Consider the following 13,072-nt stretch of genomic DNA (forward strand, 5'->3'; position numbering starts at 1 on the left):
CATAATTTCCACCCATCCACATACGAGAAGGGGGGGGAAGCGAAGCCAGTATACAGCATACGTAAATAGCACTCAGAAATTGGTCAAGGCCATAAACAGCCAACCATATACAGTAACTATGCACTAAACTACTTACTACTTGAGTAAATAAGCAGGTGCATTCCGACGTTTCCTTCCCTCCCCCCGGACTCCATTCCGTAAAGTTAGGCTTACACGACATACGAAACTCAATGTACATGTAACATGATGCATGGGGGGGAGGGTAGTTAATCCTCATCAGGACATATCAGATCAGCAGGTACAAGGCGCTAAGCAGAGTGACTAAAAGTGAGAGGCGCAGGAGATCTTCGCCATCGTTTCGAAATCACCCAATGCTAGAGGCGTATGCGTAGTCCTGTGACCTTCTTGCCAAGATGGAATTGACTTTCTGGGTATGTTACTGAAGTTTAAAGGGGGGTGCAGCGATAAATGAGTACTGTATGTAGTACTAGTGAATGTGATTAAGGGCGGGTGTTTGATGGTTGCCAGTCGAATATATCTCCGATGTAGTATTCTGTCTTCAATACTTTGTAGCATGGTGTTTTTTTTGTCCTCAGCAGTATGTATGTATGCATGATCCTTGCCACTGTGGTGGATTGCGTATCCCACAGTCGTCGTAACATTCGACGAGTAACGATCGATCACAGCGATGGGCGGAGCGACAACATAGAACGGAGACTATGCCTTGATTGGAACCGCAATTGTAAGTGTGCTCGACGCGAGACCAAACGGCGTTTGCTAACTACTTAATAAGTTCGTTAGCTAGTTAGTTAACGACAGGTGGCTGGCTTCTCAGCATTGATCTACCCCCCTCCATCAACCGGGTCGTTTGAGTTCTTCTAGAAACCCAGAAAATGTGAGCATTGCAAGACTAGGTTCAACTTCGGTGGGGCTCTTGTTCAGTATGTAAAGTAAGATTACGCTAGTCTGTTCGACGTTTGTAATAGATGGGGGGGGAAGGAGTTGCCCGGTAAGGCGACGGCAAAGGATCGCTTCCGTTTTACCGCGTATACCGCCCATCGTAACAGCACCTCAGGAATTGCCTGTCAGAAGTTCAGAACAGCAGGTCCGCACCGCCACTACTAGTATCTAGTACTAAGCAACGCCCTGACCGCCCTCCGTCCCGCCACGCTGGAACTGCCGCCAACGCCACTGTCGGTGCAAACTTTACAAACTGCACCCCTCGAAATTTTTACCCGCATTAGATTGATTGATTGCGGAGATTCTCGAGGACCGACCGGCATCTTTTCGAATTCGGAAAGGGTCTGGATTATACGACGCGCTGATTCTAGCCCAATTGTCGCATTGCGCAGTTCAGCTTTTTCGGTGATTAATTAACGCTCGTTTTTTATCTTTTCTTTCGAGGAAAGCGACTGTTCACAATGGAGCCGACAACCGCTCAGGAACAGCTGCCCGCTCCGGAGGTTAATGCGCCCAAGCGTGAGCCTGAGAATGGCGATGCCGCTGCAGACCAGGCCCAGGAGCCACCCTCGAAGAAGGCCAGACTCGATGACTCGGCGGATACTAATGGGCAAAGGGCTGATGCGCCCGCCCCGCGCATGAAGGGCGTTGCTCCTATCAAGCCTGAGTATGTGATGATCTAAATTGTTTGCGATGCGCGCGCTCCATCCTAACTGATTCTCCCTGCTAGGTTCATTCTCGACCAACAACCCACAAGAGGCCAGAGAAACCCCGATGACAATGCAGACGATGCCGCGGAAGCTGCGCACCACGATGGACGCGCCGATGAGCAGAACGGGAAGAAGAACAAGAAGAAGAAGACTGGTCAGAATACGAACCGCACGTTCGGTCGATCCGAGGATGCGAAGGGATTGTGTTCTAGTGTGAACTTCAGGCCTGAGTTCTCTCCTGCCGAGTGCACTTTTGGTGAAAAGTGTCGGTACGAGCATGACCTGCGGAAATACTTGAAGGAACACAAGCGGGAAGATCTTACGACGTTCAATGGCGTATGTCCTGTTTGGGATATCAACGGAAAGTGCTTCGTGGGCTGGAAATGTCGCTTCGTCGGTTCACACTCGGAGGAGCGGGAGACGGCCGATGGGAGGAAAGAGTTGGTTCTTATTGAGGATGAGGAGCGCAAGAAGAAGGTTCAGCGGCTTGTTCCCTTTGCTGGAGAGGACGGGGCGGTCAATGTTGCTTCGATGGAGGATAAGATCGCTTTGGCGAGGAGAAAGATGGATTTCCCGAGAGCTGGACCGTACAGTAATTGGTTGGAGAACACATCCAGAACTATTGAGAGGGAGCTCCACAAGCGCCATCGTGCTGCGCCTGTAGGAGCTGAGACCAAGGGTGGAGAGAAGAAGGATGCCGAGACCAAGGATGCCGAGAACAAGGATGCCGAGAACAAGGATGCAGAGACCAAGGATGCCGAGAACAAGGAAGAAAAGGAGGAAAACCGGGCTCTGTACGTTGAGCCGCCATTCATGCCATCGGAGAAGCGCCGACTATACTTCGGACCCGAGACACCGGCACTGGCGCCTTTGACTACCCAGGGCAACATGCCTTTCCGAAGACTTTGCGTCGAGCTTGGCGCACAATTCACCTATTCTGAGATGGCAATGAGCTTGCCCTTGATCCAGGGTAACAAATCGGAATGGGCTTTAATGCGAGCCCATGAGTCGGAGATGCTCCCTCCCACGATGCTGCCCGGGGCAGACATCGTGCAGGGTTATGATAACTCCAAGGACATGAAGTTTGGTGCTCAAATTGCAGCAAACAAGCCCTGGCAAGCCTTCAAGGCTACAGAGGCACTGGCTAAAGTTACTCCCAACCTGCGTGTCATCGATCTGAACTGTGGCTGTCCTATTGACCTCGTCTTCAAGGACGGTGCTGGCTCTGCTCTTTTGGAGCACCCGTCGAAGCTCGAGAAGATTATTCGTGGTATGAACACTGTTTCGGATCAGATTCCTATCACTGTCAAGATCCGTATGGGAACGAAGGACAACAATCCGAACGCCTTGAAACTGACGGAGCGTTTGCTGCTTGGAGGCTATGAAACCAGTCTGCTTCATCACGACGGCGCCGCAGGTGCAGCAGCTATTACTCTTCACGGTCGTAGCAGGCAGCAGCGTTACACCAGACAAGCTGATTGGGAATACATCTCCGAATGTGCCGCCTTGATCAAGCGCTTGAACGAGAAGACTGACGCGGTGACGGATACCATCCGGGAACCTGATGCCCGGACCCAGCCAAACGGTGGCAAGGTTTACTTCCTGGGCAACGGCGACTGCTACTCTCATGTTGACTATGATAACCACATCAACAATGCTGGTGTTGATGCTGTTATGCTTGGTCGTGGTCCTCTGATCAAGCCTTGGCTCTTCGAGGAAATCCAGGCGGGCCAGTACCTTGACAAGTCCGCTACGGAACGTTTGGCAATGATTGAGAAGTTCTGTAAGTATGGTCTGGAGGCATGGGGATCCGATGAGCACGGTGTCGGTACGACTAGACGCTTCTTGATGGAATGGCTGAGCTTCACTCGTCGCTATGTACCCATCGGGTTGCTCGAGCATCTTCCCCCCTACATCAACGACCGGCCCCCGGCTTTCAGAGGCCGGAATGAGCTTGAGACACTGCTGGCCAGTGCCAACTACAAGGATTGGCTCAAAATCTCGTAAGTACCTTCCTCTAACAAGTTCAATTTTCGGACTTATTCTAACAACCTTCTAGGGAGATGTTCCTCGGACCGGCTCATAAGGACTTCAAGTTCGAGCCCAAGCACAAGTCCAACTCGTATGACGAAGCAGAGGGTTAAGCACATGCTTTCTAGATTAGGATTAACGCATATAGATGATGTACATACCACAGCTAGCAATCATATGCAGTCAATGAGAATTAGATACATACTTTAGATAAACCCTGTTGCTATGACGTAGACGGCAGGCTGAGCCGCGGCCGACAGAGTCACGTGCACAATCACAGCTCCGGGCGGTAATGACGTCTTCCTCTCACCAGAAACTGCAAAAAGACCACCTCATCTCCTGAATTGCCTAACCTTCCTGCTCTGTTCTGGCACTGTTCATGCCAGTATACTAGCTAGGAGAACTTATTCGACAAACATTGTTCGCTCTACGCCTGCTCGACCTCTTGGGTTCCTCAACTCTTTTTGCGTGTCACTGTGTACTTTTGTTTATCTTCGCAAAACAAACCCCACAACCGCAGCTGGATTTCCAGCCAAACTTGCATATTGAAGCATCTGTCGGAAGATTACCTGGATTACAATCTTAGACAAAATGACTCTCTACTACAGCCTTGTATGTATTGCCATTTGTTGTCAACCCTCGTCGCAATGGCATGGAACTCGGGATTGTTGCAGCCTGCAGCCTGCAGCCCCTGACCCGCGCACTCCCGGGCCATCAGTTAATGTGTCGCATCAACATATACTTACAACATGCTTATAGGTTTTTTGCCTGTTGGTGTTTGAGATGGCGGTCTTCATGGGCCTCATCATCCCTCTTCCATTCACCGTGAAGAGGAAGCTCTTCGCTTTCATTTCGGAAAGTCCGATAGTAGCTAAATTACAATATGGATTGAAGGTATGTAACTCGACATTGTCCTGCATTTGCAAATACTGATTGAGCTACAGATCACATTCATCTTTATCCTTATTCTTTTCATTGATAGCGTCAACCGCGTATACCGTGTGCAGCTGGAGCTGGCTTCTTTCGGCAAAGAGGGGGGCACCATGGGGTATGCTTCCGACAGTCCACGCCCTTTTTAGCATTACACTGAAACAGTTACTGACCTAGCTTTCGTCACAGAGCCGCCGCTCTCGGGACCGATCGCATGGAAGTCCAAGCCCGCAAGTTCTACTCGCAGCGCAACATGTACCTTTGTGGATTCACCCTCTTCCTGTCTCTTATCCTCAACCGCACTTACACCATGATCCTTGATGTCCTCCGTCTTGAGGACAGAGTCAGACTCCTCGAGGGTGACAAGAAGGCTGGCGGTAAGGACTCCGCTCGTCTTGCGCAGGCCGGTGAAATCGGTGAAATCGGCCGTCTCAAGGAGGAGCTCGCAGCCAAGGACCGTGACATTGAGACCCTGAAGAAGCAGTGTGAGGGTCTCACCCGTGAGTACCACAAGCTTGGTGATGAGGTGTCTGGTGAGAAGGGTGGGGCTCCCAAGAAGGACCAGTAGACGACTCTTGGGTGTGCCGCAGGGTATACAATCGTCAGCCTGCTAGGCCAGTCGGGACTGTGAATTGATCGCTTTTAGGGCTGATTATTAGCACATTCCGCTGTCTTCAAGCTGCCCTTTCATGTGCATTCCGGCTACCATATCTTTCGGGTTTGGATGAGACGGAATGTTGACAACGACCACCTGGTGGTCGGATGAACCAGCTGTTATTTGAGCGCATTGGTGGAGTGAATCATACTGGTGCGATTCTCGTGGAAGAAGTTGTCATTACAAAACTTGAGATTATCTGGGTTATCTGGGTTACAACTTACAATGGAGCAAAATTCCATTCACTGTCCATGTCGAATTGTAGGCATTTGGTAAACAGAAGAGCAGTACACCATGGATACAATATACCATACACAACATGTCAAAAATACAGTAGTAATCAGCTCTCAGAGCAGAGCCCAATGTAGGAAGAGACACCAACCATCACATCCAAGCACCTGCGTGCAGGTCCATCATTCTTCTTTGACCAACTCCGCAACTTCCTCACGACAACAACCAAGCACAGAACTCAAACACTGCAATCAACGCTCGATTACAATGATCCAGAGCCAATTTCTTCAATCTGCTCGCTTCAAGAGAGTTACATACCCTTCCTCCTCTCCTTGAGAAGCAACAACAGCATTTACTGTGCCCTGAAGGCCATTTGCAACAATCTCCCCCTCCCACGCCCCTCACACTGAAGTAATCGTGGCAATCGGATGAGTCCCACCTTACGATGAACAATAAATGCTCTCTATTCACAATCGTACAATAACTACAAGCTAAGCCATTAATCCCTCAACGTTCTCCTCAAATTCAGTCAGCTAACCTGCTCTATACCCTAGAGAGAAGTGAGGTAGATACCAGCTGACTGACGCCCCCACTCACTAAGGCATGAACCGCTGACGAGAGATGAAGAGAGAGACAATATTTGAATGGAGTGAGCAAGCGAGGGCGTGAAGAAAATCCACTGGTTCCCGCCCTACTCTTCCCGCCTGGGGCCGTTCCGAGGTGTGTGGGCCTGTCACAGGATCATAAGGTTTGGTTTGGTATGCAGAGTTCGGTTGGGTTCATGTCAGCTAACTTGGCATGACCAGGGAACTTTTTGTCTTAGACTAGGGATTGGAGTATTGGGACTGTAGCCAATCCCGGCTGTCTCTTTCATTCGCTTCATAAGATACTGGCTAGCTATGAATTTGGTGTACTTTTCATGGGGGTGGTGGTCATCAGGTCTCCTTGTGTGGAACCTGGATTTCGCTTGGCCGCCACTACCAGGTATAAGGTGGTAGTGAGAACTACTTCCATTGACTGGGCTACGTCACAAGAAAACAAGGGGGTGGCGATAGCGCAGTCAGTCGTTAAGATGATTGGCAGGTATGACAGAGATGCGCGTGGGGTCTGACAGGAAGGATTTGTGCCAGGAACGCTTTTCCCGCAAGCGATGAGGTTTGTGGCTACATTGCCCCTGAAGGAAGTTTAGGCATGATTCTTCAATCGCTAGGGAGGAGAGATGCATGCGCTAATTTGGATATAAAACACTGCAGTCTTAGTGCCTGTTTCTGACAAATCGGTGGGCTCGAGGCGGTCTGGAGCACACGGTAGGACTCAAATAGTCGATCAAACCCTAAATCCTCACGGGTTTAGACCAATGCGAGTTGACAATGTTCTTCCGCGGCCCATATCTACAGCGCAACTAGACCAGGAATGTCCAGAAACTAGGATAGACGAGCTCCTCCTCGAATATCCGCCGCACCTGTGCGAGCACAAACCGTTCCACCTTACCGACGTTCTTGAGGACTTGCTTGCCATCTTCTTTCCGGCCAATCTCACTTTCAACTCGGATTTCTTGCAGCAGTCCACCTTGTCGCTTTGCAGAGACGGTCGCATCCCCGCCAGAACGTGAATACTCAGCTTGAGCACCTATATCCGGCTGATCAGACCCAATCAGCGCGTCCGCGTCTTCGGATGACAAAAAACAGAAGTGGACCCGCTTGCGGATGTACGCGACCACTGCAACACCATCAAACGTGATCCCTGTAACATTTAGTTTCAAGGGTAGTCCAACGAAACTGGGCATGGGATAGTCCAGAAGAATTTCCGCTGTTAATGACAGCCGCACATCACCCGCGTATTTGGCGTGACACAGTACTTGGAAATCCTCGGGCCGGCGCTCTCTCATTCGAGGAAATCGCAGAGGCTCTTCCGAAGTAGGGTCATCTAAATGCCCATGCTCTTCGGGGTGTGATCCATGGTCAGGACCGCCTGCTCCATCACCATTGTTCTTATTGGACCCGGACGGATGAGAAGGTAACGTGCTGGATGTTGATGGTCGCGAAGTCGGATTACTGCTGTCAATGTCGGCTTCCGGACGCGATTGGTGGGCAGTAAAAATTGGAGGCGGTGGACGCCCCCTATTCCCAGGGCCCATCATCCCAGAATCATTCCATCCGCCTGCGAACGGGGATCCGCCTGCAACTGCAGCAAGGGGTGTTTGCGTTCCTGAAAGTCCACCAAGTGACATCAGATGGTAGCCTAGGGTCGATGTACCTCCGGGTATACCAGGAGTGCCGGAACGAAAATGCGGGTTGAGATGGTCGCTAAGAGCTATGGGAGACCGCAAGGCCGAGGGTTGAAAGCCTTCGGTGAAAGGATCACGCAGCGATTGATTTATCGCATTGTCGTCGCGGAAAGAAGATTCATTGAGCTCTGGATGAGTCCCATGCCACGGCGAACCGTGCCCGGAGACAAGCCCCTCGGATACATCAGAGGCTTCATCATCTTCATCTTCTTCATAGAAGTCGGCGAACGGCTCGCAGAGGTCTTTGATCTCGAGCTCAGGCGGAATCGTCCCGAAGTCGAAAGAATGAACTTGCACTGATCGGATAAAGCGTGGCAGAGCAACCTGCTGGAACTTGTCATGAACGAAAGAGCGGATGCGCTCGGCCAGAGCCTCTCCGTCGGGACCGGAGGTCGCGGCGCCCCAGTCAACTTCTATGGACATTACATGTGCAAAACGGCCTTCTATCCGTGGGTGATGCCAGAGAGAAAGAGAGAAAAAAAGGATTCAGAAATTGATTCTAGAACCCTGGAAGAGAATCTGAAACAAAGCGAACACCAGGCCGATTAGCTTTTCCAGACCATGCTTGTCGGTGACGTCGAGAATCGGAGAGTCGGAGTTGGCGCTTGTTTTTGTCGCGCTTCGGCGGTTCTCGCAGCTGGTGCGGGTCACGTGAGTTAACGACAACGTGACCGCCATCAATGCCCCAACGACAATCCAATGCTGCCACAATGCCTTCTTTTGGCCTCCAACGGTCACAATGGAGCCTGGCAGTGACCAGACTCAAATACTGGCTTTCCTAGGATTTACGAATGACCCTGGTACAAGTTTTGGTTGGCCTGAGCGGCGCAGTCGGTGCCCACACCGCTTTAGGTTTACTGTCCCAGCATTCTGGTTCCCCAGGTCCCTCCCGCCCATCGCCGGTCTAAGGGTGATGGCACAGCTCTGCGGCGCTGTTCTGAGCATTACTCAAGCGGTGTACACTGGCAGCGCAGGCCTGCTGCTCCAGGGGTCGCTCTGGGACCGCCGTACAACAATACTGTGACCAACAAGTGCTATTCATCGGCGCGGCTCGATCACGACTGAGCTAGGCTATCTGGGACCCAACACTGGCGAGTCTAATACCAGCTACTATTGGCCTACTAAAGAACTTTCCCCTCTATAGAAGGGATGAACAGGTAAACCTGGGTTGCTAATGACCCCTCTCTTGTAACTTTTTAAACTTTTACCCCCGGTATCTGCCTTCAAGCCTGACCAGGGTTAACAACCTGTTAATTCACACACCCCAGCCGATCCAAGTGCCGTATGCCCGCATTTCTCTCAGTAACAGAGCAGCCGATAACACATGAAGACGCGAAGGGGGCACGCCACACAACACTGATTCCTCATGTGGTCGGAACAATGCTCCAGAAACCGTACATCCCCATCACTTTGACGCTGTGTTCTTCTTTTCTAAGCCAGCGAAGCCGGAGAAAAAGAGGGGCACAGCTACACTGCATCCAAGTTTTCAAGCATTGTCGTTGGACACTGCAACCCCGACCTAGCGCCTGGCAGGCCCCAGTTGCACTGGATTTTCAGAATCCCCGATATACGCGCGGAGTTCCTACCCTTACTGGCTCCGAAACCCCCCATCCATCGGCGAGACTCGTTGGCACCAGTCAGCATCTCTTGCCACCGGACAACTCGCGTCTGTGCCCCATTTTCTGCATCTGATTTGCTCGTTTGACATCAGGTGATAAAAAGCGTATGCGGTGCTAATGCAGCCGGTGATGTGCGGTGCTAATCAGGGTCGAGGAGAATTTTCTCGTTAGTTGGTCCCCCCCCTCTCGTGTAGGGTAGGAGGACCCATTGGAGCCTATCTGCATTCCGCGTACGCACACACACAAAATTGCTGCGAGACTTTTTCCCCTATACACCTGATGATGAAAATCGTAGATGAAAATTGTGGTGCAAAATGGAAGAGGAAGGAGAATCAACAGCATCCTTCCCCAGTATATCCGAGAGTATTCCGGGATTTTTCCTCAGCAATGACAATGGTTTGCGCGGCAAACGTAACCATCGATGTGGAGGAATTCCCCATCCTGGTGACTCGCGCCACGAGGAAGTAGGGCGACAAAGGCAGCAGTGGTGGAGGATTTGTCACACCTAAGCGCCGTCAACCATGGTTCCATCGGCCGGATGGGTCTTGTCATAATCTACTAGTAGTCTAGTCGGCCCCTCCGAGTCAGTAGTTGGTTTTGGGTCCGACAGAATTGCCGCGCTGGTGTGAATCTTTTTTGTCTGTGTTCTCTCTTTCCTCGCATTAATCGTCCTTCTGCCTTTTTCCCATGTGAAACCAAATTATGTAGATGGTGAAATTAAATTGAATGAGGGGAAAAAAGGGATGGTCTTGTGCAAATCAAACCATATGATCAAGTTGCACCACATACTACTCACACTCTAATATAGTAGTATGAGATTACTAACAAGTAGGTAAGTTTAAGTTAGTTAGAATAATATAATTAAGGGTGGCACCAGCAAGGCATCCACATCTCGTGAACATCATCATCATCGTTACCATCAATAACTAGTAGTAGGAACTAAATAGTCCCCAATACTAGAGAATATAGTACTACTATCTAACAGGAGTGGGTAAACAGGAAAGTATCATCTGATGTACCACCTACTTTGTAGCTATAAGTTACATCAATGTACTCAGATCCCAATATAAATATACCTAAATAAATAATATAGAAGAATAAGAAATGAGCGTCAAATAAAGCCAACAAGCAAACTAACTAAACTAAACTAACTACTTGGTAGTTACAAACAAACGACAACAACAACAACAGAGTTCCACACTTTACAGCAGAGCAAAGCACACACCCCAACGCAGCGCAATGCCAAGTTGCGAACTACTATCGAAGAGAGAGAGACAAGATGCCGCCGAGAAATGAAAACAGGATGATGATGATGATGATGGAAATAATAAGCATGATGGGGTTAGTGTTCCCTCCTGATGATCGACATGTGCCTCCCGAAAATAATAAACGAAACGAATCGAATTAAGTCAAATCAAATGATAGATAAAGGAACGGGAAGGAAGTGGTATGAAACGCAGGTGGAAAAAAAGAATAAGAACAAAACTTAACGAACTGACTAACTTATGCAGATGATGCAAATCTGGGGTGTGTGCGGCGATGAGGATGATGGTGAATTAGAAAAATAGCAAAAAAAAGGGAAGAAAAACGAAATGATCTCAATGACAACGACAGATGATGATGATGATGATAATGAGAACAGATGAAACGACAAACAAACAGGAGAATCAGGTGCGAGCGATGCCAATTCGAAAACTTCAGATTGTCCTCCCTGGTGATTTTTTTTTCTGACTTTTTTTTGCTTTGCAATTTTCAACAGGCTAGTCGCGAACAAAGGGAACCAAAATATGAAATCGAAAACTGAAACTCAAAAAGGGAAAATAGGGGAAAAAAAGACGAAAAAAGAAACAGAAGATGCCAGATAACCGTCCGTCCCCATCTCAGATCCGGTTGTCACTTTTGTCTCAATATCCGCCCCCCATTGTGTCTGCGCGCAAATATCTCCAGACAAGACACACATGAGGGCGGATATCGATAATGGGTGAAAAAAATCATTGTCATCGAAACAACCCAGATCCGGATCTCTTCTTCCTCTTCCTTCCTCTCCTCATACCTGCTTACTACCTTACTATGCCGTTCAATCTAGCTAGTAAGGTAGAGTAGCATTCAACCCTGGGGCCAGAAACCGTTAGTTCACGAACGTATCCCTTCCCTTTGTGGATGGATCTGGGGCTGGAAGTTAGGCGCGAGTGGATCTTCGGCAACTCACTAACCTGTGGCACCCACCCCCCGGAGGAGGGAGGGGGAAAAGGGCATAGCATGGAACTATCTAGCCACCGTGGTTAGGGCAGTTGTAGCCCTCTCGGCGGCGGATCTGGTGTCTGACGCCAGTGCAGGAGGTGCCTCGCTTGGCACAGTAGACGACATCACCCTCAGCGACAGTGCAGCCGCAGTCGTACTTGAAGAAGTACTGAGAGCACATAGTGGCGGCGGGAGGAAGACTGGAGAAGGGACTTGAAACTGGTGGATTTGAAGGTTTTCGTAAATATGAGCACTTAGAAAGCGCGGGAGTAGAAGTAAATAGGAAGTAGAAGATTGTGAAAAGAGATTGAAGTTTGAGAAGTTGTGGTCAGGCTGAGCTGAGCTAGCTGGATTGCTTTGCTTTGCTTGATTGCTTTGATGGATTGATGATGGTTCTGATTGTCCGATGGGGGAGTGCGAAGGGGGCTTTAAATAATTGAGAATGCAGTCTCTTGGACTACTGACCGGTAGTGGTGGTGGTAACAAGCGTTGGTACGTCCGTAGTAGGAGCAGTAAGTGTGGTTGTGGTGGTGGTGAGTCTCGAATCAGAATCCCAAATGATAAAGATGACTGCGGTTGACTGTGCCGCAACAACGCCAGTCTACGCCCACAATTGTTCAGTTGGCGTAGGGCCAGTTTGTGACTCAACCCGGCCAATCACGTTTAATGAAAATAATTTTTCTATGCAAAATTAAATGGCGGTTAAGTAAAAAAAAAAATAATGAAATTATTTGTTGTGTTGTTGTGGCAGTGATGGTAAGTTCGGGGGGGTTGTGGTGATCACATCGCAGCAAAAAGTGTCAAAAATGAATGGATGGATGACCGTCAGAAGAAGGTTAGGCAAGGAACGGGAAACTAACTACGGCTTGCATCTTGCTTTTTCTTCCTTTCTTTTCCCTGCACTCGGTTCTCTTTTCCCATTTTTTTGGGCTCAGCCCTCCCTCAACACGGACCAATAGAGCCGTTGAACCGGAGAATCAGTTGGTGATTCGATCTACATCACACTCGAATCATCCTTCCAGGTGAAATTTTTAATATAACAGTATCCCAACATATGATCAGTCTGCATCTGCACCTCAATGCCTTTGGCTTTCCCCATGATGCTCCCCTTCCCTCCCAGCGGACTGGCGGCTATGCGAATCAGAAAGCCTGAGAGCACCCCCATCTGGGATTAGCCTGGGAAGGCATCTTTTCCAAGATAGGAAAATGAACGTGTATCTGACTAGCATGGTCATGCATCGGCCGAAAGTGATGTGAGCCCCTCGAGGATGGTGGGGGGGTAAAGGAACGCTTTAGACTTCCGCTGCTGCATCATGGGAAGGTTGACATCATCTTCACATCTACATGTCCTTCCTGCGGCAGGGAAAGACCCATCAGGATATGCAGGCGCAAACCCAACAATTCAATT

At 49.5% G+C, this 13,072-nt stretch overlaps 3 protein-coding genes across 3 annotated transcripts; 2 read left to right on the top strand and 1 right to left on the bottom strand.

Annotated features, from left to right (window-relative positions):
* The first annotated feature begins 1,286 nt into the window (after nt 1-1,286).
* dus3 (tRNA dihydrouridine synthase DUS3) lies at nt 1,287-3,858 on the top strand. The gene is made up of 3 exons (XM_025528194.1): nt 1,287-1,627; nt 1,691-3,673; nt 3,730-3,858. Exons 1-3 carry the CDS (start codon nt 1,422-1,424, stop codon nt 3,812-3,814), a joined length of 2,274 nt encoding a protein of 757 aa, XP_025392682.1. The 5' UTR covers nt 1,287-1,421; the 3' UTR covers nt 3,815-3,858.
* A 174-nt stretch (nt 3,859-4,032) lies between these two features.
* Nucleotides 4,033-5,598, top strand: BO83DRAFT_374505 (putative BAP31 domain protein). Its single transcript, XM_025530219.1, has 4 exons — nt 4,033-4,313; nt 4,461-4,595; nt 4,646-4,749; nt 4,821-5,598. Exons 1-4 carry the CDS (start codon nt 4,293-4,295, stop codon nt 5,197-5,199), a joined length of 639 nt encoding a protein of 212 aa, XP_025392683.1. The 5' UTR covers nt 4,033-4,292; the 3' UTR covers nt 5,200-5,598.
* Nucleotides 5,599-6,919: 1,321 nt separating this feature from the next.
* On the bottom strand, nt 6,920-8,227 carry mdm12 (ERMES complex subunit MDM12; the record flags this gene model as incomplete). Its single annotated transcript, XM_025535061.1, has 1 exon — nt 6,920-8,227. The coding sequence occupies one exon, from the start codon at nt 8,225-8,227 to the stop codon at nt 6,920-6,922; it is 1,308 nt and encodes a 435-aa protein (XP_025392684.1).
* Nucleotides 8,228-13,072: the final 4,845 nt, after the last annotated feature.

The sequence above is a fragment of the Aspergillus eucalypticola genome, assembly GCF_003184535.1.
Source record: "Aspergillus eucalypticola CBS 122712 chromosome Unknown BO83scaffold_2, whole genome shotgun sequence".
NCBI classification, from domain to species: domain Eukaryota; kingdom Fungi; phylum Ascomycota; class Eurotiomycetes; order Eurotiales; family Aspergillaceae; genus Aspergillus; species Aspergillus eucalypticola.

What these genes read in the sequence shown, in the direction of transcription:
- BO83DRAFT_374505 (XM_025530219.1), top strand. Translation starts at nt 4,293, where the DNA reads ATGACTCTCTACTACAGCCTT. An exon ending in TGACTCTCTACTACAGCCTT is followed by an intron (nt 4,314 to 4,460) that starts GTATGTATTGCC and finishes ACATGCTTATAG; the next exon opens with GTTTTTTGCCTGTTGGTGTT. An exon ending in AATTACAATATGGATTGAAG is followed by an intron (nt 4,596 to 4,645) that starts GTATGTAACTCG and finishes ATTGAGCTACAG; the next exon opens with ATCACATTCATCTTTATCCT.
- dus3 (XM_025528194.1), top strand. Translation starts at nt 1,422, where the DNA reads ATGGAGCCGACAACCGCTCAGGAACAGCTGCCCGCTCCGGAGGTTAAT. An exon ending in GTTGCTCCTATCAAGCCTGA is followed by an intron (nt 1,628 to 1,690) that starts GTATGTGATGAT and finishes TCTCCCTGCTAG; the next exon opens with GTTCATTCTCGACCAACAAC. An exon ending in AAGGATTGGCTCAAAATCTC is followed by an intron (nt 3,674 to 3,729) that starts GTAAGTACCTTC and finishes ACAACCTTCTAG; the next exon opens with GGAGATGTTCCTCGGACCGG.